General features: G+C 34.3%; 1 protein-coding gene across 1 annotated transcript in view; it reads right to left on the bottom strand.

The window, feature by feature from the left end:
- The window catches only part of LOC150107198 (protein Skeletor, isoforms B/C-like), a 62,488-nt gene extending 40,672 nt beyond the window's left edge, over positions 1–21,816 (bottom strand). Inside the window, exons 1-3 of the mRNA XM_090391681.1 lie at positions 21,621–21,816; positions 9,976–10,048; positions 2,263–2,371 (exon numbers count right to left, since the gene is read on the bottom strand). Coding sequence (XP_090247807.1) covers positions 2,263–2,371; positions 9,976–10,048; positions 21,621–21,816 — 378 coding nt within the window. The remainder of the gene's footprint in view (positions 1–2,262; positions 2,372–9,975; positions 10,049–21,620) is intronic.
- Between the last annotated feature and the right edge of the window lie 2,010 nt (positions 21,817–23,826).

The raw sequence follows: 23,826 nt of genomic DNA, 5'->3' as shown, positions 1-23,826 counted from the left end.
AACCGAAGACTATTTTGCATAAATTCTCGAAAAAACAGTCTTGTACGCTACGAAGCGAATCTATATATATTATCTTCAAGGACCATAGTGAAGCTAAAGTAGCTATTTTATATATATATATATATAGCTCTTGGTTTCGCTTCGAGCATATTAAAATTGCATACAACAAAACACTCAATTATAGAAACTACTTGAACATAAAATCAAGGAAAAGCAAATCGCTTAACTGCATTGTTTCACGAAGTATAAATGACCTTTCACCCTCATTAAAATTCATATCTAATTGTTTCCAGCATTTCAATTCTTAAAAAACACAAGCAAAGCTGCAATTAAATAGAACTAACAATTGCCCTTTTCAACTCGAGGCACTTTAAATTCTTTGTTATTCCAAGTAAAGAAAAGACAAACAGTTATAGCCTTCAATACCCAAAAGGGTATCATTACTGGACCTTCGTTTCCAGCCTATCAGGTTATTTTAATTTGCAATTGTGTTCAGATCCATGGAGCCTTGAACCTAAACATATCTCCGAAAACCTTGGGGATATAAATTAAATAGGACACTTGTTTTTAGTTCACAGAATGGCAGATACATGCTTGTTTATGTTGCTGGTCATTAATTTCCTACTTGAGACAGCATTAATGATTACTTCCTGGAAGTTAGTAATTACATGCTCTGCATAACCTCAGGTTTTTGAGAAATAAATTAAAATCCAAATACCTTGTAAAGATACGGAATGACCATCACTTATTTGTTATGCTGCGATGGCCAATAACATTAATTAAGCCACACTTAATGTGTTGGACTATTTTGGCTGCGAATTACAGACCTGACAAAAACATGGAATAAAGATGTTGGAAAACTGAATAATACTGATCTGTTCCGTCAAATCAGCTGCGGTGCTGGCAGAGTAGTAAATGAACAAAACATGTAATTCCTCATGCTTTATTGAACATGTCAGTAAATCTATTTCAGCTAACAAAAGCTTACAATTAATTTCGCGACTAATCAAGTCACCATTTTTTTTTCGTCATTTAAAAACTGAAGGGAGTGAATTTCAACATTAACATCCTGGAAATAATCGTCGTCATAGAATGCATACGTTGGTGAGTAAAAAGGGACACCATTTTTTAAGCTCGAGTGTAGAACGAAGCGAGCCACACGTGTTGCGTGTCCTTCACAGGGGTAAGAATTTGTTAAAATTGAGATGGGATTCATGCTTACTGCACTCCAACTGTAGGGTTTTCTGTTTGTGTAAGAAAAAAAAAACAGTTATTGTATCACTATCTTCCCTCGCTTCTCCCCCTTCCCATCCATTTGGGTCTGCAAATGAGAAACAGGGAAAGAAAATATTTTTCAATAATTAACAATATAGCATTCAGCAAGTTCTGTATCGTAAATTTGTATTTAGTGATTGATATTTTTGTCCTTTTGGTTGATCGGGGATACGTTCTTCGTTTTGTTGTGCGAGAGTTATGCCACATGTTGAAATCATTGAAATTAGAAAGGCTTACATCATAATTTAACGAAATACAAGTCACTACATTTTTTATGAGACCACAGCCTATGAAAGGTTGTAAACTATAATAAGTTAACACATTGGGCAGGCGAAGGTGTTTCTACTTTTACTACTTATATATTTTGCATTTTTATTTATTTATTTTTATGTGATTTTGCTCTAGAGACCAAACATGGAATTAATTCCCTCAGTCCATTCAGGCTTCCAAGTAAGTGGAGAGGTGGTCTCGTACCAGGCGATAAAATTCATCATCTGCCTGAAGACAATCACAAACATCTATGCTGACAAAAGGATTCGAACCCGCAGCCTGTTAGAGTGGATAAGCTAACAAAGGATACGGGAGTGGATGGTTAGTCTGAACAAACTGACTTTGTCTAGTACTCTAGGATTGATATGCGCTGCCATTTACTTCATTTTACTAGAATAACATGACTAAGTTAATTCCACTGATAAATTTCGGAAACCTACTACTGCTCCTTATAAATCTTGTAGCTCTACTCATAGATCAGTAAGCATGTTCTCTATATTCACTACTCTGCGCGTTCTTGGTCATGATCTAAATAAATCGTTTATTTATAGATTGCGTTTTATCAGACGATCACACGTATACATACACAATTTCACTTCGATCGATGTGAAACTTTTTCTCGACATTTGTATATAATAATGCATCTCATATTTAAAGAACAGATTATTTAAAATTTATGAACTAATTGATGCGATAATAAATAACACATGCACTTACTCGAAATTTCCGGCACCAGATTGCTAACCACTTGATATCTTTCAGACGTTTGTTGGATGGTAATTGCAGAAAGACGTTTTCATTTCTATACGCTCTCAACGGATTCGAACTATGCATAAATAATATTGAAAGGCTACTTTTATCAAAATGCATAAAAGATTAAACTGTTAAACTGTAATACATTACGCATGCAAACAAAACTAACTCAAGTCACATAATAATAATAATCTGAAAACTAAGTAAGAATTAATTGATTTTTAAATTGAATTTAACCTAAACCACCTACTCACACCAGAAATGTATCTTGCTTTTAATACGAACAATTATATTCGTGAAATTACATGCTTCCATATGAAGGTTGATTTCATAAGTTTCTTGGAGTATGTATTGCCGTAAGGATGTTGCATTTAATTGCTGTTGAAGACTATCGATTAGACGGTCACTAACTGAATCCCTTCTGGAGGAAGGGGGAGAATGGATACGAATTTCTACGAGACATGCTGGATTTGAACCAGTCACTTCCACTTGATTTCACTGAAATAAGTGGAAGTGACTGGTTCTCTTCCCCGTTGTGTGTAATCATTTTACATATGGAGATTTTGTTTTTCATTTTAAAGACCGTCAACACAGAACATCGTCACTCAATGCATTCAGGTATTCTTTCCAACTTTATTTTGTTTTATTTCTTGAAGGATAAATTATAATTTCATGCTGCTTGATTTTATTGTTTATATTTTTTGCCTAAGAAATGTTGCGAACCTTTAGTACTGAGCGCTCTAAGGGTTTGGTAATCCAGAGATCCATTCCCGCAAAAGAATTCGAACTCAGAGGTTGATGGATGATTACCGGTTAGTCGTTCAACCAGGTCGACAATATCAGTAGATACATTTTGACAAAGACAAAAAGCAGCACTTTGTAAGTATTTAAACTTACCAAGTCAAGAAATAAAAATAAGATGAATCATTTATTTTCCAATTCCATACGTTTGGTGATTAGGATCGATTAATACCGGTGCTGAAGTGTCTTCTACGGACTATAATCTGCATTCGAAACAGCGCTGAAAGGAAAACTGTTCCTTATGATTTGCTAAGGTCTCCAACATTTCCTTCAGAGTGATCTGACACGTCTTTTTACTTGCTTTAGCAGATTACAGTATGCAACCGAACGAACTGAAACGTAATCGTAACGCAAAACATTGCGAAATTAAAGTAATCACTGCGATTTTTCCAGAAAAATCGCAAAACAATTGTCTGTGGTACATTTGTTAAAATCCTACCACAATTTCAAAGCTTGAGTCTCTAATAAAGAAGCTTATAATTCTAATTCTATACTCATTTTTCTATTTCATTCTTATTAGCAATATTAAAAGCTACTTTAAAAGAGAAGTATCGACAGACAAGTTTGGAAACTTAGTTGTATTAAGGAAGAATGGTTTATGACCATAATATTTACTAATGATATGTGGTAGTCCGTAATCGTTGAGAAACTAGATTTATTCTTTCTTTGTTGTTTAATTAGTTTCCGAAAACGTGAAACTTGAGCAAGAACTTGATTGCGACTTCACTATGATTTTGCTCTGTTGTACTATACTTATTCCGTGTTCCTCAATGAATATTCTTTTTTGATTATAGCGAATTAACTCTCCCGTGATACTAATGAAGGCAATTAGACAAAAAAGTGATAACCTCAAAAGAAACATGAGATAAGAGTACACATAATTAATTAACGAAAGATGCTAAAAGAAGGAAATCAAATAGGAGATTAGAGGTAGTATGTTTAAATATAGAAATAAGTAGGCACAAATAAGCAGAATGGATCCATAAAAGGCTACAAAAAGATAATGTTAGCCTACAAATAAAGCAAAAAAAAGGGGGTGGGGGGAAAGGAGTTAGGACTGACACATCATTGTGGTCTGTTCCTTGAGGCGTTAGGTCGCGATGGAAATCACAACCTTGTGCTCTGTTTTATTATCTTAGCTTTCCTTAATCTCCATAACCGCTAATTTGTATGATCTCCTCCGGTAAATAAAATAAGTTGCATTTCGTTAAAATAGATTAACAGTTCTTTGTGTGCGCGCTCATAAAGAATGAAACCGGTTTTATTACTTTTATGGTACATGGTGAGAAATCATTAGGAAGATCAGACGTAAAATATATCAATTCTGATTCTCGGTATATTACTTTATTAATTATTAAATTATGTATAATAATTAATATACTTAATGATACATTTATGTTATTCTATATATTAATTCTGCTTGATATTAGCTTTGAAAAACCATGTTTTTCAAAGCTAACATCAATTTGATTTAATTAATTAATAAAGTATATTCAGAGATGCCCAAGCATAATAAGTTAAAAACCCAAGTATTGGAACTTTCAAAAAAAGAAATTTATAACGAATTACTCCATACGCATGACGTATATGCTTCCATGTCCATCAGTCCACTTATGTGTGACGTCTTGTCCCACACAAACATTTTAATGTTAACAGCAAAGGTGGCCTCTGGCAATTTCTCACTAATGTTCGACTGAATTAAGTGTGTGATTCTGAGTTCGTAAGTTCATCTCTATGTTTTCAAACTAAATTTCCCGTATATATTCCCATTTTTTTTTGGGGGGGGGATTTTCTCGACAGTCCACAAACGAGAATCATTCTGTTGCTAACAGAATATTCGCCACAACGGACACATTGTCTGGTCTGAAACTTCCTTAATTCCTCTAAAACCGGTTGTAGCAGGGGTGCAGTTTTCTTTTTTCTTGAGGGCGGGGGGGGGGCACGTGATCACTATTTATTACACCACTTTTATTTGCAAAAATACCCAGCGATTGGAGCTTCGTATCATGATTTTCGGAAAGGAGAGAACTTTCGAAATTTGACAACCACCATCAAGACAAGCAATACGCATGAGACCTATCTGACGATGTTCGAAGTAACTGGAATACTTTGATACAATGCACGCAATTAACAAAGCGGATTGAGCTGCATCATTTATACCAATAAAATTCCCCTAGAAAGGCCTTACACGTTATGTATAGACTCTTATGTTTGAAGATCATTTATGCTTTTCTGTATCAACACTTTCGGAAAAAAAAGCGTGCATTAATCCTTCCAACAGAAATGGTATGTTTTTTATTCCTTCCAGAGTACTTAAGCATGTCAAAGATAGACTAGTATTCCTCTGCTGCTTATTTCCTATATGTAAACGAAGCATTGCCAATGATGCGCGGCGATCAGTTCAGTGATAAACTGAGGTCCTGTGTGAATATTTTGACTCCAGCCAAACTGAGCATTCTTCTGTAAACACTTTGGATATCCCTAACGAAAGACGATGTGGAAAAGATCCGAGGTTAAAGAAATCATAAAAAGTGCATCTCTCGTAGTCATCGTATTTTTGATCTCCTGAATACCCTTAAGTCTCAATGTTAAGTCTTTTACGTTAAATGATAGTGACTCACTATTAAAACTAACAGAACCGCTGAAGTCCACATACTTGGAAAGTATGTTAATGATTTTTTTTTTATTTGAATGGGCTTGCATAAAAATTGGGAATATATAATCACTAGAGAATAAATAATTTCTATGATTCCTTGTCATGTTTAAACGCTACCAAGAAGTAATTCTACTGCTAAATATTTCAAAATATATATTTTTTTTAAATTAAGAAAGCTTGCAGAAATTCTTTGCAGCTTTTTTCTTTTTTTGGTAGAGTAATAAGCGAAGAATGGTATGCATTCTGACATTAGTATGAAAATGTTTTCAACATGTAATTATTTGAAACCAATTTTTTTTTCAAAGATCTCATTCGTGTAGTGAACGTATTTTGCAGAAACATACACACTGCAACAACTTGTTAATTAACACCGAGCGCCGCTACATTTTAAGGGGAAAACTATCGGTTAGCTTTGTAACACTTACTCAAAATATAAAGGAGGCTCCAAAAGAGAAGTTGCAAATTATAGACTGATCAGTATATCAGGAGGGGATGGTTAAGGTTTTCGAGAAATTGATAAAATCAATTCAGGACTGGGTGGACAGAAATCTGATACTTTAAGGGACAACATGATTTTGTGAAGGGTAGGTCTTGCCTTAATAACTTACTTTCTATAATATAGTAACCGTAGAGTTGGATAAAGGAAATTCTTACTCGGTGATACTGTTGCACTTTTCAAAGGCATTTTACAGGATTCCACACGGAACTCTGTTGCATAAATTGGAGCAAATAGGAATGGATCCAAAGCCGGTGATTTGGATTTGAGGATGGTTGATGGACAGATATCAAAGAGTGGTTAATGGAAGAAATGAATCTAGTAGAAGGCAGGCGGCTAGTGGTGTACGTTAGGGCTATGTACGTAGTCCTCTGTTGTTTAATTTCTACATTAATGATACTGGAAATAATTTGAAAGGAAATATCCACTTGTAAGGTGATGCACTTGGAGGATGATATCACATGCTATGTAATATTAATGGAACTGAACTGCAAGAAGTTGACGAAGCAAAGGACTTGGGAGTTATTGTGGACATAGAACTTAAGTTTAGAGGATATCACATCAAATTACATGGCTGTTGAAGAACATACTGACAATCATGGATAGGGAAGTTATTTTTCTACTTTATAAGGCATTAATAAGACTACAATTTGGATTATTGCACACAGATCTGGTCACCTAGATTTCTTGGCTAGGGGTTCCTGCCATGAGTCTTCTGACTCCATGGAAACACCGTAATAATAATAATATCTGCATGCTAATATCTGTAAGTTATCGCGCTCAAGATTGATTAGCACTAATTTCCAATATCAGCTATTATCACAATGAAAACTAAATTTTTTTAGCAAAAAAAAAAACAAGATATTTTTAGGAATATTTAGTGTTAGATTTTCTCTTTGGTAGAATTTTAATCTAACAAGGAACTGAACTTTTTTTTTTTTTTTATTTCGCCCGCGTGCGATTTGTTTATTTCACAATTCCCATCCACAAAAGCCTGGGAATCGATAGCACAAGGTGGCTTTCTACTGAATGTTCCATAATATAAGTCATGAAACATTCAGTAGAAAGGATCCATCTATCTGAAGCCAAAAATGGAAGGTATTGACGTGATGTGGTTTTTCATAACTGATTTATATATATAAACTGGTGATAATAAAAACCTTATGCAGTTGTTTTACACAGACGGCCTTTTCTAGGGCATGTTTATTGATTACGGGACCTCTTGCACATCAGTATCCTGGGACGGGCTAAGAATTTATTTTATTTTTAGTCTTTTATATAAACTAAATGAATTGGCTTCAAAAGTTCCAAACGTCGAACTTTTACAAGTCACTTCAAATCACTAGTAAGGGGGGGGGGAATCTTCAATAGATTATTATTTTTACGTGACACCTCCAGGGAGTCCAAAGACTCATCGAGGGAGGGCAACTACTCTACAACTGTCTCAACCAACACCATCTACCGCCAACCACCACTAGCATTTCCACAGACAATCACAAACATTCATACCAATGGCAGGATTCGAACTCGCAGCCTTTTGGCTGGAGAGCGGATATGCTAACCACTCGACCAAGCAGGCCGGCAGAGATGCGAGTCTAATATGTGAACATTACCTAAATTAATTACTAATAAATAATTAAAATAGTAGCAATGTGATTTTATTCACAAAAGATAAATTGAATGTCTCTAAATATGAAAAAATGAGCTATTTTAAATGGTACATGAAGTCACATGGATATTTCAATCTCTTTCTTCCCTACCTTAATTCTTTCAATTGTAAAAACTGACCGAGTCTAATGATTCGGTCAGTTTTTACAATTGATATAATGAGATCAAAATGACAGTGCCTCTGTAGCTCAGCCGGTATCGAATGATCCTCTTAATAATATTACTTAAAAGGCGTTGGATCACCACGAGGATGATGATGGCTAATTACAAATAGGGATATTGGTGTCCCCGATGCCGGTGAAAAAAAAGTCGGTGTTTGAATGAAACATTTGAGTACGATGTGAAACATTTTTTTTTCGTTCACCAATTGTTTCAGCGATGACTGAAATTGAATAGGTAGAAAACTAAGTGCAATATTTGTTTCCACTGGGAGAAAGTCGAGCCCATAACTGTTCCAATTTGTGACCAGAAATGGTCAAATTTTAATACATGGCACTGCAACGAAATCCAGACTCAGTGAGAAGTCACTACACTAAACAATGCACTACATGCATGCTTATTGCTGTCTGTTAACTGCCAGTGTTCTATATCCAAGAGCAAGGAAATTAAAACGAATGAAACAAAGCGAGGGAGACCTAAAGACCTAAGAGTAGCCGAAGGTGTTTTTATGATAATGAATACTAGAAATTTAAAGTTTTACTTTAAATTACTTTCTGATAAGCTGGTGTGTAATACGCCGTCTGTTTTAACAAGGCAACATCTGACAAAACAATTCATTTCGAGCTTGCTCACTTATTATCATGCGCAAAACTCCAGTGCTGACAGAAATAGGTATTTTACAACTTTAGTCAGTTTTTCATAACTGCTTCCAAATTAGCCAGGCTAGCTAAAATTAAAGCTCTCAGTGACGCTGTCGGATACCTCGATCCCAAATGCATAGAGGAGAAAGAAACGGATGGAGAAAAAAGAAATTTGTTACCCTGTTTCTTCACAAAAGCAAAATGAGCCGGAACACTAGAAAACCAACAGATGGTACACATGTAAATTATCCCTTATGGTTCCCAGTTCTCACAGACTTGCTGCGTATCTGTCGCCTAGCAATGATTAGGGAAAGCTACTCTGTGCAAGCTAATATGGCTTGAATCTAATTCCGATAAGGCAGATATGCTCAGTTTAATTGGTGATCGAATTTCTTGAGTATTTAAATTTTTCTCGAAATTGCATGGTAAACATGCCCGCTTAATTTCTGATGCAATTCAAATTTAGCTAAATTATGAACTGTGTATATTTAAGGGGGAAAATTATCGGGATAAACTGTTTTAAGTTTGCTTCTAGCATTTTAACTTCAGTACTATATCTAGTAATTATACGAAAGTAAGAAGTTAAATGGATTTGCTGGGACTTTAAAGATTATTAGTATCAGAATTGTCAGACTTCCTTTCATCCTGCTGAGGTCTATTTAAACTATGTATGAGGCCTATATAAACTATGTGGCTGCTTAATTTATGTGACGTTTCATAGATGTGTTTAATAATGTTGATAATGAATTTAATGATATGCCAAAGAGTTAAGGAAATTAGTATTTTATAGTATTAGTAATTACACGATGCAGAAATCAAATATAAAATTAGTATTTTTCTCACATTTGACTCCCGTAGACGCCGAATGGTCACTGCCGTACCTCACTGGTACGGCAGTGAGGTCTTCTGCTAGAATGAGTGGTCAGGTCGTAGATTCCCTTTCCACACAAAGTTTGTAGGACAATCACAAACATCCATGCCCATGGCGGGATTCGCACCCGCAACTTTTTGGCTGGAGTGCGAACAGGCTAACCACTCGGCCAACCTGTTGAATAAATTTCTACCAAACAATTAATGAAGATTGCCTTATTTTGGAAAAGAAGAAAAATTTTATAATACGATATAATGGTTCATTTAGACATCTTGTCGTCTGGATCAAGATGCTTCTTTCTTCTGCCTTTTCTTCAGGAAAGTTACAAGGGAAAAATAATGAAACAAAACAATATATATTCTTTACAGAATTATGCAGAACTTACCCTCCTTTTTCGTCAGGAATGATGAAACCTGTGGCATCGGGTCTACTGGTGTTCCCGGCCCAAAAGAATGCATCTGTTAATAAATTGCAAATAATCTAATTAATGCAATCAAGACTAAGATGAACAAATAGCAACCAATAATTGCGCGATTTCTCTACCGAGGCTCTTTTTGGCTTATAAAACTCTAGTTAACGAGCTACCTACAGAAGTAATGGATTAAAAAATAGTTATTTTTCTCCTTAAATCTTTAGTTTGCTTTTCTCTATTATTTCAATACTCAACATTAGCTCGTTTAAAGTATACCGTACATAAATATTTGATTTTCATACTTTAGCTCAGGAAAATTTTCTTGGTAGTTTACCAAGACAATTTGTTGATATTTCTTTAATATTCAGGAACATTTTTTTGCGAAAGTGATCGCTTGTACACTAAGCGATAATAGTTAGCTGACTTTCCAATAGTTTGTTACACACACACACACACACACACTGTACATACGATGGAACTCAGAATGGGAACAGTTTTATCTTTCACACCAGTTTTCAGCATGCATTCCGTTTTCTTCCTAATGAAGTCACATAAAAAAAACAAAAAAATTCTTTTGGATGATTGCTAAGAACTATAAAATGACTGCAATTAATATGCTGTTTATTATTTTATAAGTTGATCTGTGTTCATCTGAAATATAATAATAATAATGTTATTATTATTATTATCATCATCAATTTCCTCAAGTGGTGTTCAGGTTACTATGACAGCACTACATGATTAGGTTTACATTATTATTTATCCCCTATCAAAAATTTTACTCCACTCAATGACACAATCATTTTATTGTGATTGTGCAATTGATGCCATCGGTTCACTCTCCTAATTTTTCTTAGAACCCTCATATTTGCGGTCTCTAGTCTTTGATGAAGTGCTTTATTTCTAATCCAACTCTTTATTTCTAATCCAGCATGCATTCCGTTTTCTTCCTAATGAAGTCACATAAAAAAAACAAAAAAATTCTTTTGGATGATTGCTAAGAACTATAAAATGACTGCAATTAATATGCTGTTTATTATTTTATAAGTTGATCTGTGTTCATCTGAAATATAATAATAATAATGTTATTATTATTATTATCATCATCAATTTCCTCAAGTGGTGTTCAGGTTACTATGACAGCACTACATGATTAGGTTTACATTATTATTTATCCCCTATCAAAAATTTTACTCCACTCAATGACACAATCATTTTATTGTGATTGTGCAATTGATGCCATCGGTTCACTCTCCTAATTTTTCTTAGAACCCTCATATTTGCGGTCTCTAGTCTTTGATGAAGTGCTTTATTTCTAATCCAACTCTCATATCTATAACTTAAAACTGGTTTGAACATACGTCTTTCACTCATACTGCTAGTTTGATTTTTTGATTAATTTCTCTCTTATTCCATATAAATTTATTCCGCTCGCTACCCACCATGCTTATTCTGTTGTCTACTTCCAGATTTAACCTGCCATCTTCACTAAAACTGTTCAAAACTAACTGACATATTTTACTTGTCCTATAGGATCTCCATTCAAAATGCAGCTGAAGTTTTCTTTTCTCCTGCCTATTTTCATAGTTTTGGTGTTTTTTATTGCTGTTCATGCCAAATGTGTTACAGCTGTTATTCAATTTAGTTAGTGAATCCAGAAGACTTGTACTAGATGTGTTTAGGAGCACAACATCATTATCTGCATAAAGCAAACGGCTACTATGTGTGATACTTCCAATTCTAATATCAGGCCTGATATTAGAATCTTCCTGTATTTCCTTCAGTTCTAAATGCTAACTTAAATACAGACTATGTAGTGCTCTGTATAATGTTACATTCAGCCCATATAATTGTAGTTTTGAAAAGTTTTTTTTTGTCGTATGATTCCAGATATAAAACTTAAGTACAGATCCATGTCATATTCCCACGATTTCTCAACTATTTGTCTTAAAGTGAAACTCTGATCTTGCGAACCTCTATTTGTCCAGAACCCAGTTTGTTCTTCTCCACGTTTCTCTTCCACGATCTTTTTCAACCTCTTTTCAAGTATGCTTCCATAAATCTTAGTAGAGAAATTTCTCTATAATTCTCACATTCAGTTTCACATTCATTGGGAATTCGAACTTCTGATCAGACCTTCTGAATTATGCAGTGTGGCCACAGCAAAACTTTCATACATCTATACTTAAGCATTACTGGTCGAATATCATCTCCAGATACATTTCCACATTTCAAGTTTTTGATGGCTTTTTCTACCTCAAGTACTGTTATGTACTCCTCTTTGCACTCCTCTTGAAAATTTTCTAGTATGGTTTTGCCACTGCTTGTTTTGTTTAACAATCTTTCAAAGTAATTACTCCAGACATCTAGAATATCTCTAATTTTCATGTCATCTTTGATTCCTCTTTCCTTCATTTCTAAGCTTCTTCAATAGCCTTCAGAACATTTGCCTGTTTCCTGATATTTATTTTCTATATTCTTACCAAAGTCTTCCCATGGCTTTTTTTAGCTACTTTTGCACACAGCTTAGCTCTCTTGCATTTTTCTCTGCATTCTTTCAGGGCATCTGCCAACTTGTTTGCTAGGAACTTTTACTATGCTTTCTTCTTTTCCAGAACTGCTTCTTTGACTTATTGTGTCCTCTATGGTGTTCTTATTTTTATATCCTTACAGACAACTTCACCACATTCCTCTCTAATTGAATCAATGTCTTCTTCAGAGTTTGCCACTGCGACTCTAAGGTTTAGTTCTTGTTTTCAATTTGTTTAATTTTTCTTCAATAATGTTTGTATAGTCGAGTCTACAGTTTACTTGTAAAAGCTGCTCAACTTTAAAACTTTCTTACATACTGTTCTTTTCAAAGTGATATTCTAGAGTAATGATTAGTCCGTCATTACTCTTATAATAACATAATATTATTATATGACTATAAATCAAGTGCAACGAAATAACCACAAGTGACAGACATTACACTTAGCCGCTTCGTTCTTAGGATGACACCTATTAGCAGGTGGTTATTTTAAAGAAAATAAAAAAAAAATCCCTGCCAATAGCGAACGGACTTGTACGGTGTTATTTTTTATTTGTAAATTTAGATCATATTTGACAACTTGTTGGTAAGTCAAGAATTATAGGCGATTATGTCATTTTAATCTTTCTTCATTTTATAATTTTAATTATAAAATGAAGCAAATGTTGATATAATTTTCTTGTTGTAAACAAGAAAATTAAGAGTGATTATATCTAGATTGACCGCCGAAGCTGGAGTCTCAATTCGACAAATCAATTTCAAAGAATTATTATCAAAAAACCAGTCCGATATCTTAAAGCTAATTTTATATGAAAAAATATAGAATATCTAAACTTAGAATTAACGGAGTCGTGTATCATCGTTTTAGTCTTACTTCGGTGAGTGAACCAGTATTGGAAATAAGATATTTCAGTATTGTGTATTCGTAAACGCAACAATAATTAGGATTAGTTCAATACACCCATAAAATGCTTGTCAATTGACATTCAGAATATAATTTGGAATTATTTTGTGGGAAAAAAAAACGTTGTGGTTATAACGACATGTGAAGCTGAAATGTAGAAATTTCGACGTAAAGAACTCATTTGAAAATTTACTCTGCTTCAATCATTTCATTTATTTAGCAGTTGTTGGCATATTTTATAAACAAAATATAATAAATAAAAATATTTAAAAACTAATTTTCATGGATGAAAATGCATTCTCAAGAATTCCTGACTTGGAAAATTTTCTCGAACCCCAGAAACAGAAAAATAGTCAAGTCCACGAAATCCTACTGGACATGATTACATTCCTCTACTCGGAATTATTCTAACCTGGAATCTCTCTTGACAAAGCATATTACAAATATCAATATTGTCAGCATCCATAAAATTAGGTTCGCTTTTTCTCAATGCAGTACTTGACACAGATCACAAATCCATCCAACCTTTTAATATTGTTCTTATTTTTGGGGGTGGTATCCCAAAAGGTATCCTAAAAAAACTTGAATCGGTGCAGAAGATAGCTATTAGACACTGATTAATGATTTTCTCTTTCACACACATACATATGTCTATCTGTTGACGGCATTTTCTGCAAATATTTCTATAGTCACTGTTCATCAGAATTTTCATGCATAATTTCTACTCTTTTCTAAATCTGTTAAAACGTTTAAATACTTATTCAACATTCCTTCATAGCTCAGCCTCGAAATCTCGGGTTCATTTTTTGCTCTTCATTCATTCCTCCTCCTACTGTTGATGCCTTTTGGAACTCTTCCCTCTTAGCTCTCCTATTTTCAAAATAGTATGATGTATATAATCGACACATCTTTAAATCTAATATTGGCATCATTTTTTTCCTGAAGTTTGTTCCCAATCACAGTACTAATGTGGTATATGTTGATGAACCTCTTCTGTATAGGATTACCATAAAAATCTGGAATTCGTCAATCTGGAATTCGGTTTTTAAAAAATGTAAAAGAAAACTAAAAAAAAAATTTTTTTAAATCAGATACTGTTTATCATTTATCAGTTTTCTTAAACTGATCCTAGTAATTGCATATGTAATATCGTGGAGTTTAGTGTAAAATTTGTGTGCGAAAAAAATAAAAACTTCACTGAGATATTCAGTGGAAAAAAAAAAAAAACTATTTCATTAGTAGAAGGGAAACCCACTGTGGGCATTTTGTAAAAGCATGCTGTGGGCGAGCTTGAAGATCTGCTGGGGTTAATAATAAAAAAATAAATAGAAGAAAAAATAAAACATTACTGGTTTGCAGTTACGAAGTTTGTAAAAGCCCGATTCTAGGCTGCCTCTGTTAAAGCAAAGCACGTTGGTGCATTGCTGAATGCAACAGTGCAGTAATGTTGAAACTGTCAAACGATTCATGCAAACGATAGTTTTCTTTTTTCATTGTCTATATCTGTTTCATTGCTGCATCATTCAGTGTATAGTAATCTGTTGAACTTATGTATAGAAATGACGCTTATCAGAGGCCAACATTTCAAGTCCTATCATCGGTTAGTTAGTTAGTTATTCACGTGTGACGTCATTTTGACACCGTATGGTTACTCCAGTACCTCATTGGGTTTTGTGAGTGAAGCCTTCTGCTAAAAGAAGTGCTAGGGTGACAGATGTTCTTTCCACACAGAGAATGTGTCACAGAGTTCATATGACAATCACATTCATCCATGTCCCTGGCGGATTCGAACCCGCAGCCTCTTGGCTGGAGAGCGGATACGCTAACCATTCGGCCAATCAGTCCGGCCTATCATCGGTAGAAATGTTTAAATCGACAGCAGGATTACTACTTAATCATTGATCATGTACATGATGACATGCTAACGATTAGGTCAAAGAAGACTTCTATCGTATGAATATGATTTTTAATCTGAAATGGAAGTTTTCATTTTCATGTGTGTTGGTGTCACGTAAGTAATTTAGGATGAGAGATGAGCGCGTTGGATTTTAACTGAACAGCACAGTATTGTAGAGAGTAATAAATGCAAGGAGGATTGGAGGAAGCACATCATTATTCCTGCACGGGATGTTGCATAGTTGAAACCTGGTGCATCCATCGCACGGAGAGCTTATAAAGGGTGTAGTGATGAGGCTGGTATAAGGAAACCTGAAGGGGGAGCGAAAAATAAGGCAGAATAACTGGATCCCGAGGATGTGTGACGAGAACATGAGTGCAGCAGATATTTACCCTTTAGGAGGGGAGGAAACGGTGCGCTGACTGTTTTGTACTGGTGTCTTTCCGTATGGATAATCTCCACTGAGAGATGCGATTACACAATCGTGATTTCGTTTTCTCTCTTCAGGTTTCTTAAGAATATGGATACTCGGATAAAATGGAGGAAAAATGTGAAACTGTCATTCGGTTGAAAGAGACCTCCGTTCGAATCCTGCGTTGAACGCGAATAACTTTCATAATGGCTTTTTCAGTTAATCGCTATCATACGGAGATGGCAGGGTTTTCCCACAAGACCGTAAAACTAGCAAGAGCACACACAAGTAACATACATAATACAGCGATTTCGTATCGTCCATTCCTTTGGCCGTACCACAGCAAAAATCTTATTGGATTGAATTAGGAATGGAAGTCACATTTTTCCTAATATTCCAATCAGTGAAGGTATAAATCTTAATGCGTACTTTTAAAAAAATGTACGGATTTCATATTTTTTCCCCTTTAATTTTTAACACACATGCATACACGGCTTATTTTTATTGGTTATAAGAACAGGCGATATCGTGTGGTAAATGGATAAAGAAACATTGTAGTGGTACACGAATCATAATAAAATAAAATAAAAAATTAACATTCAATTGCATTTTCTCCACGCAGATTAACCATTATTTTATTGCTCTGGTAAAACCTATTCTACCAATCATTCAGCATGCCCGAGCAAGCATTGCTCCCTTAAATCTCCACCCACCGCTTTTAAGAATTGCCCTTGAGATTCGTTGACGGTCACAACATAGTATCGTTTTGTGAGATCTTGCAGCCGTTGGCATTCGAAAGAATGCCGGTTGGTTGAAATTAAGGACGAAGACGCTACGAGACGAGTGTATTGCGCCTGTTACCTGCCTGTGTTCTCCAGTGAATGCCTGCTTTGCGAAATGAGACTGACGAATTCGCCTCAGGTTGAGAAAAGTAATCATTAGCACCAAATCCTGTATCCCTCAGAGGGTATTCAAATATGATGTGACAGCAATTATGTAAAATTTTCATTTAGTACGAACTTCCTATCTACAATTTTCCTCCAAATTAATCTTTTATGTCAAGATTCCAACATTATCTGATCTTATATTTCTGCCTTCTAAGCCACTTTTTATTGTATCAATCCACCTATATTTGGTCTTCCTGCGGGTTTTTATTCTGTCATCCTTTAAAAAAAAGACTTGTTTTACTAACTATTTTTCTCCTATTCTGTTTAAGTGATCAAACCGCTCCCGAGTTAGCTTTGCTCACACTCTTGAATGCCAACAAATAGTTCCCTCTGGATATTTAGCGTTCGAATTAGAAAGTTCATTGAAGGATTTGTAATTCGATTTAAGACATTCAAGTTTTTACTTTGATGAATGAATGTTTTAAATCGAACTGAAATGTAAACAAATGAAGGATATCTATTATTACTAGCTTTTTATTTACTTTCCATCTGCTAAGCTGAAGCCCTTCCATAGCATAGTCTGAAGTAGCATCCCTTACCCACCGATTAATGAGAGAAGCGTTCAGAATCGCTACTCTGAGACTGCGATTCAAGGTAACCGTGACATATACAATTGCGAAAATGATTTCTTAAAAATATATATATATATATATATATATATATATATATATATATATATATATATATATATATATATATATATATATATATATATATTCGCTTCTTTTCTGTTGACTAATTATTATTCGCTGGATATGGTGACCCATTTGATTCTGAATGCAAAATTTGCATGCCTTTCATCATGTTATTTAAACCAAGTAATACAACTTAAATGTATAAAGAGCAGGCCACCGTTTCTAGGGAACGATTATAATATTTCCAGAAAGTTTTCTATTAATACACATCTATGGATATTAAATTCATTTTATTATTTCACGATTAAAATTATGGATTAAGCTTTATCACAGTTAATATTAGAATGAAGGTTATCTTCCTTCACGTATAATATAATTAGACAAGTGATGGAAGGAAATATTATAATATGGCACATTAGTTTTTGATGCGCCTTATTAGAATATCTCTATTTCGTATATTTTATTTTTAAAGACTTGAGCAGTAATTGACACGTGAGATGCATCAACATGTCTGCCGCCATAGTAATATCATTCATTCATTTCTACAATTAGTTTACTGGACATGGATAGAACACTGGTCTGTTATATTTAAAAACGTATGATCCAAATAGTGTACTAGAAGATTTCGCCGAAGACTCCACTTACAGAGACTCCATGACTCGTTTTGACTATTACAACGGCACCACCATTTCTTTTACCGAGATTAAAAACTGCTTTATTATATGCTAAATAGAATTTTTGCTGGTCCCTAAAATTACTTTGAGAAGTATTCTTCTCCTAGATAAAAGATGACGTTTTGCACTGAGAAAATGAAGTGGAATTGTACCACTTTTGTTAAGATCCGTCTTGGTGATGGACTACTTAAACAATTGCTATTTTTTTTCGTCTTTTGTTTCACTGACCTGTCAGCCTTCTTATTCTGAAAAACTTGTTACATTAATCGAGACATGCAAGTACAGTAGAAGGCCTTGGAACTAAAAGAAGTCTTTGCGTCTTCACACAATAAGCGCCCTCCTACTCTCTCGTCTAACTCTTCACCAAGGCAACAATGCTCAAGATCACAAGCTACACTCGCTTCCGAGAGGCTCAGTGTTTCGTATTAGACTATATGAGTTTGGCAAAGGATGAGATAAATCAGGAATTTGACTGGAGATAAAACTGATCCCTACTCCCATTTAGATAGGAACCGCATAACGTAAGAATTCTTTAGGTGATCCGGCTACGCTTCTGAATTAGACCATTATCACTATCTTCTTTTTACTCTCCTTCGTCCTAATATTTTTTCTATTACCCTTTATCCTTCCCCCCCCCCCTTATTTCTAGTACATTCTTGTCCGTTCACTTTTCTTTTCATTCATTGCAAATGAGTGTTTGGATGACCTACATATTTGCAGTCCGCCTTGATTTCACTCATCTTACTTTTTTTTTTCTTTCTCACAGCTTTTTTATGTTGCTTTACATATGTCTTCATTTTCCTTCTCTTAATGTTTTTGATTGATTTTCCCCCCACTTCTCTTGAAATTATTCCGACAGATAAATTGTTTAGTTCGGTGGCTCACAGTCGTTGTCCTCTAGAACTGAGAATAGAACTCAAATGAAAAACATGGAAAAAAAAACTGACCTAAGAGTAATGCACACTTGTGGATGTCGTTAATTTTCAGGCTCATTTTTCTTAATTCCAGTAATATTTTATTAAACAGATATCACGATGATCGACTTCATCGTAATATCTGTTTAATAAAATATCACTGGAATTATATGATGAGATACATAATACATCTGCTTATGCATGCTATTCTTAAAATCAAAATTTCGTAAAGAAAATGTGAACTTGCTGTTTTTGCTTATTTCAGAGTAAGCACGGTAAGCAAGGGTGCTCCATTCTTGGAGCTGCTGAATAACCAGTTTGGAGAACTGTTGCTCACGCTGTAAAACTTAAAAGTTAGGCTACATTAATCCATTTTTAGTTCTTTCCCTCATCGTTGATTTAAATTGTTCTCCTATAGTTAGTTATTATTCGTACTTCAATTCAGCCGATCTCTACATCCTGTTTTGGAATGGTTGCACAGAGGCTTAGCTTCAGCTCTTAGTCATTTTACTGACTGACCAACTTTTGATTAGTTTCCTAAATACCATGCGAAGGTATCGGTGTCATAATTTTCCTGAATGGTAAATGTCGACATTAAGTACATTTGTGATCAAAACCTATCACATTTCGCTGTACACTTGAGCTGTATTTTCTGACCGCCATTATAATCCGGACACTACTTTATTTTTTTTAACCCACTTGAAAGCCAAACCCATAATCAGCCATGCTGACCCAGTTCTGTCTTTGAGATTCTGTAGTCGGATACCTCTACTGTTTGCATTTTTTTCTACTTTAGCTTTGCCTCACCCACTATTAACGATCTCTCCAGAACTGGGATAAGATACGCTCTCTCTCTCCCGGAAAAAAAATAATACAATCATTGTTTTGAAACAATGGTTCTATAATCCACCTCAAACAGCATTATCAATTGTTCACGCAACTTAAACTGAACCCCGATATTACTTTAATTTTGATTCCGTAGTTTTTAAAAAATCAGTTCACACCCTCATTTCTATTTTTTTTTAGAAGTAGGCGTATTAATTTTAAAAATAATTAAGTTTATTCCTTACGATATCGAGGTTATAGTCTATTTAGACTAGTATCTAATAATTTGATTCCTGTTTACAGTCCTGGAAGATAACACTTCATGCAATCTTCTCTGAAAAAGCTGAAAATATGTAGAACACCCCCACAGGTTGGCTACAAAATCAGAAATGTATTTTCTTTACGTCTTTTATATTATATATTACGAGAAACAGGATACCAGTAGTTATCGATGAGTTAGAAGCTGGACTAAAAATTGGTGGTGGCGATTACAGAACAGGCATGCACAACCTTTCATTAGAGAGGCAGAACGACAAATGAAAATCCTAATTGCTTGTCTATGGAGTTATCTGTATAAAATGCATACAAGAAGAGGATGGCTTTGGTTTCTAAAGATGCGTAATATAAATGACGATAATGATAGCAGAATAAGCCAATATGTCTTCTGTTAAAAGCGTCTAAAACTTTAAGTTTTGGTGCATCTTCCTAACTTTGTGGGCATTACACCATTTGGTAGGCTGTTCTATGATTTGTACAATATAACTAATTGCCTACAAGAAAATGGCTATCTGGAGTGGAAGGCTTCGAAGACGGAACTTGAAGCGCTATTATATAATTACGCAGGAGAAATTCGTAGCTATTTTCACTCCGAGAAGTGGGGGGGGGGGTCATTTCTCGATCAAAGATTTAGATGAATCAAATACAGATCAAGTGAGAATACTTTGTGTGAAATAACACGACTAGCTTTTAGAAGGATTAAAAGTACTAATTATGTTTTCTCGCTGGACAATGATAAAGACTTTAGAAATCAAAATGAAAAGTAGTATCATTTGCAAAACTGTGAATCCGATTGATAATTAATGAAAGATGGACAGAGATCGAAACGCAACGAACCACCCGAGAGGAAAGTAGAAAATTAAAATTGCTCTAGTCAAACACACAGAATGGAAATTCTCAAGAAACCGTTGTGATGAACTCGATTAGGCCTTACCTTAAATAGAGAACAATCAATACGCTCCAACATTTCGATTTTTCTCGGGGACAAAATAAATCAGGATTACCCTTTCAACTTGTAAAAGATATAAATAGCGGTAGAAAAACACAAAAAAAAAAATTGAACAAAGTTGAGATTCTACTCCTGAGATGTCTTGTTTTAATATTTCAGTACTAGGACCTAAGGAAATCTCTGCAAACAAGGATAATTCAGACTCGGACTGAGCGAGTAATCCTCTAGCTCTTCGCGTCGCAACGGACGTAAATCTTCCGTTATCTCTCCTACCAGATCCCTACTCAAAACTGATTATCCTATCAAAAGAGCCGAATTTTCTATTCATTAGTGTTATTTTATGGTTTACTGATGTGGCTGCGCTATTTCCAATCAAAAATAGGTTATTTTCAAAGACCATGGATACACAAAACCACATTAAAAAAATTCACGTATGAACGCGTGAAAAGTCATACAACGTTCTACTTTGAGTTTTAGATAATCTCTATTTTGAATAAAGAATTAAAAATACTTCATCTTGGTGATTAATAATCTTATTTTGTAATAATTTCCATTCAGTTTAAAATGATTTAGTAATTTAAGTGAATAATTTTAAGCTCTTTTTACAATAAAAAAAAGTAAAATTATGACAATACAAAAATCTCTGGTTATTTACCTGGTCCGGTTCCATCGTAAGTTAGATCTTTGATAAACAGCGTTTTGTCATCTGCTGCATACACAACTCCTGTGACGTCATGATAATATGTCTTGAATTTTCCTATTTCAGTTCCATAATAGGGAGTAGCGCCGTAAACAGAGCCTATAAATGAACAAGACGCAGTCAGCATTTCTAATAAAGCAACCAGTCCCATGAATGATTTACGGTAATTTTATTTCACAAAATAAATGCTTTTAATATTAAATACTTTAAAATCATTTTTGGTGTTCCGAAAATACAAATTTAAGAATAATTAAATCATTGAACAAAATATCCCGAATTTTTTTCAATTTTGTGTTCTGTGATGTCGTTTACTTCGACATGCATCCATGTTTATTGTAAACTGTGAATTGTCCTGGCTTTGTTCCAGTAGGCTGTCGACTTTTCTGAATCTTTCTGTTAAAAATTTCACATATACAGTTATTAACCTCATATAGTTTATTTTACGGATTGATTTATTCCATATTTTTAATGTGAAATAAAGAATCGTTAAGTCTATCGTATGATTTGTGATGAGTCCTTGGACTCCCTGGAGGAGTCACGTAATAATAATAATAAATTCTGTTAAAAATATTCCATGTAGTAGTTAGACAAGATGGGAGAAATAGGAAACCCATACCAGTACCTTCAATCTGTTTGTAAAACACAAAACGAATATAAAACACTTACTCATCGTGTTAAATAATTTATTGATTGATAATAATTTCAACATCCTTCCTTGATTTCTAATAATTACAGAGACTGGGCTCTTCTCTTGCAATGTATATTACATTACATTCTAATTCTCAATTGTTATTCTTTTTGTATTTTGTCTGTTTAACCGCTCACATTGAGAATGGGCTTGAAACTAGGCTGAAAACTTTATTCTTAATAAATATTCATTTCCCGCCTACGTAAATTCCGTAATTTATTTCACTTAAAATGTCTTCCTCTTACGTTTCTATATTTCGTAATATCTAGTTTCTTGATCGCAACAAAATACGGAAAATCGGAGAGCGAAATACATTCTTGATTCATAAACTTCAAAATATTAGGATAAATCTGCAAGCTGATTACTTATATATTTTGCAAAAATTGTACAATTTGTATACAAGACTCGTTTCAGATTAATAAATTACGTTCAGCAGCAAGATATCAGCAGAAAGTTGTAAAGCTTTTTTAGCACTTCTTGCTCTGTACACCAGTGTGAATGTATTCTAAAAGAAGACAAGTGTTATTTATTCCTCGCTCTGTACTTCATCGCAATGCGTTACCGTTATACTTCGTGCATTTTCTTTACTTCAGTTCAAAAAGCAAACGTTGCGGTTCATGTGTTTTGGGTTAGTATTATACATATATGTAATTAATTTGACATGGCGGTGGACATTTATGTTTGATATTTATTCATATTGGACAAATTCTGGGAATATTTCTTTAGATTATTTGTTCTCTTCTCAATAATTCAAAGAAAAATGTTCTGGAACAAGGAAACGCTTGCTGTGGTTCTTTGCTCATCTGTTAAGTCTTGGTGGCCTACATGAAAGCAAACATGCTAAAGACAGATTCAGAGTTCAAACAGGTCGTACGTTTTTCTGTGCTTGAGAAAGTATATGTTAATATACGTGCTATCAAGGAGACTGTTTCAAGGAACAAAACAAGTTCCACCACCTGCCAGGAGCCTGGCAGGTGGTGGAACTTGTACTAAAAAGATCTGTACTAAAAAGATCTGTACTAAAAAGATCTCATGGGCGAAGTATTAAAGGAATGTAGGTCAAAGAAGGATGTCGCTGAAAGTTTCTGCAAAAGTGATCTCGCTTTTATTCAGATCTTTCCTTGTACTTTCTGGGAAGTTCTTTATTGAATGTACAATGTCCAATTAAAATGAAATCTAGTAGGTGGTTTCGCAGCTATGAAAGAAGATCATATACATTTCAAGAAATGTTAGTTAGTGAAAAATGTCGTATTATGAACCAACGGATTTTAGCGTTATAAAAGAGTGAAAACTGAGATAACTACCAAAAAACATGTTTCTCCTGGTTGGTCGGCTGAAAAAAAAAATTGAAAGACGATCTCCTAAACAAACTTTTTCATGCAGCCATTGGTTTTTTTAAAAAAATCCATAATGGTTAAAACAATTAGAGATTTTTTTACGTGGCAATATCATACCAATTTGAAAAAAATGAAT

Source organism: Typopeltis vanoorti, chromosome 4, assembly GCF_054136105.1.
Source record: "Typopeltis vanoorti isolate ZY-2024b chromosome 4, IOZ_Tvanoo_1.0, whole genome shotgun sequence".
Taxonomy (NCBI): Eukaryota; Metazoa; Arthropoda; class Arachnida; order Uropygi; family Thelyphonidae; genus Typopeltis; species Typopeltis vanoorti.
This window is presented reverse-complemented; position numbering and strand designations above follow the sequence as displayed.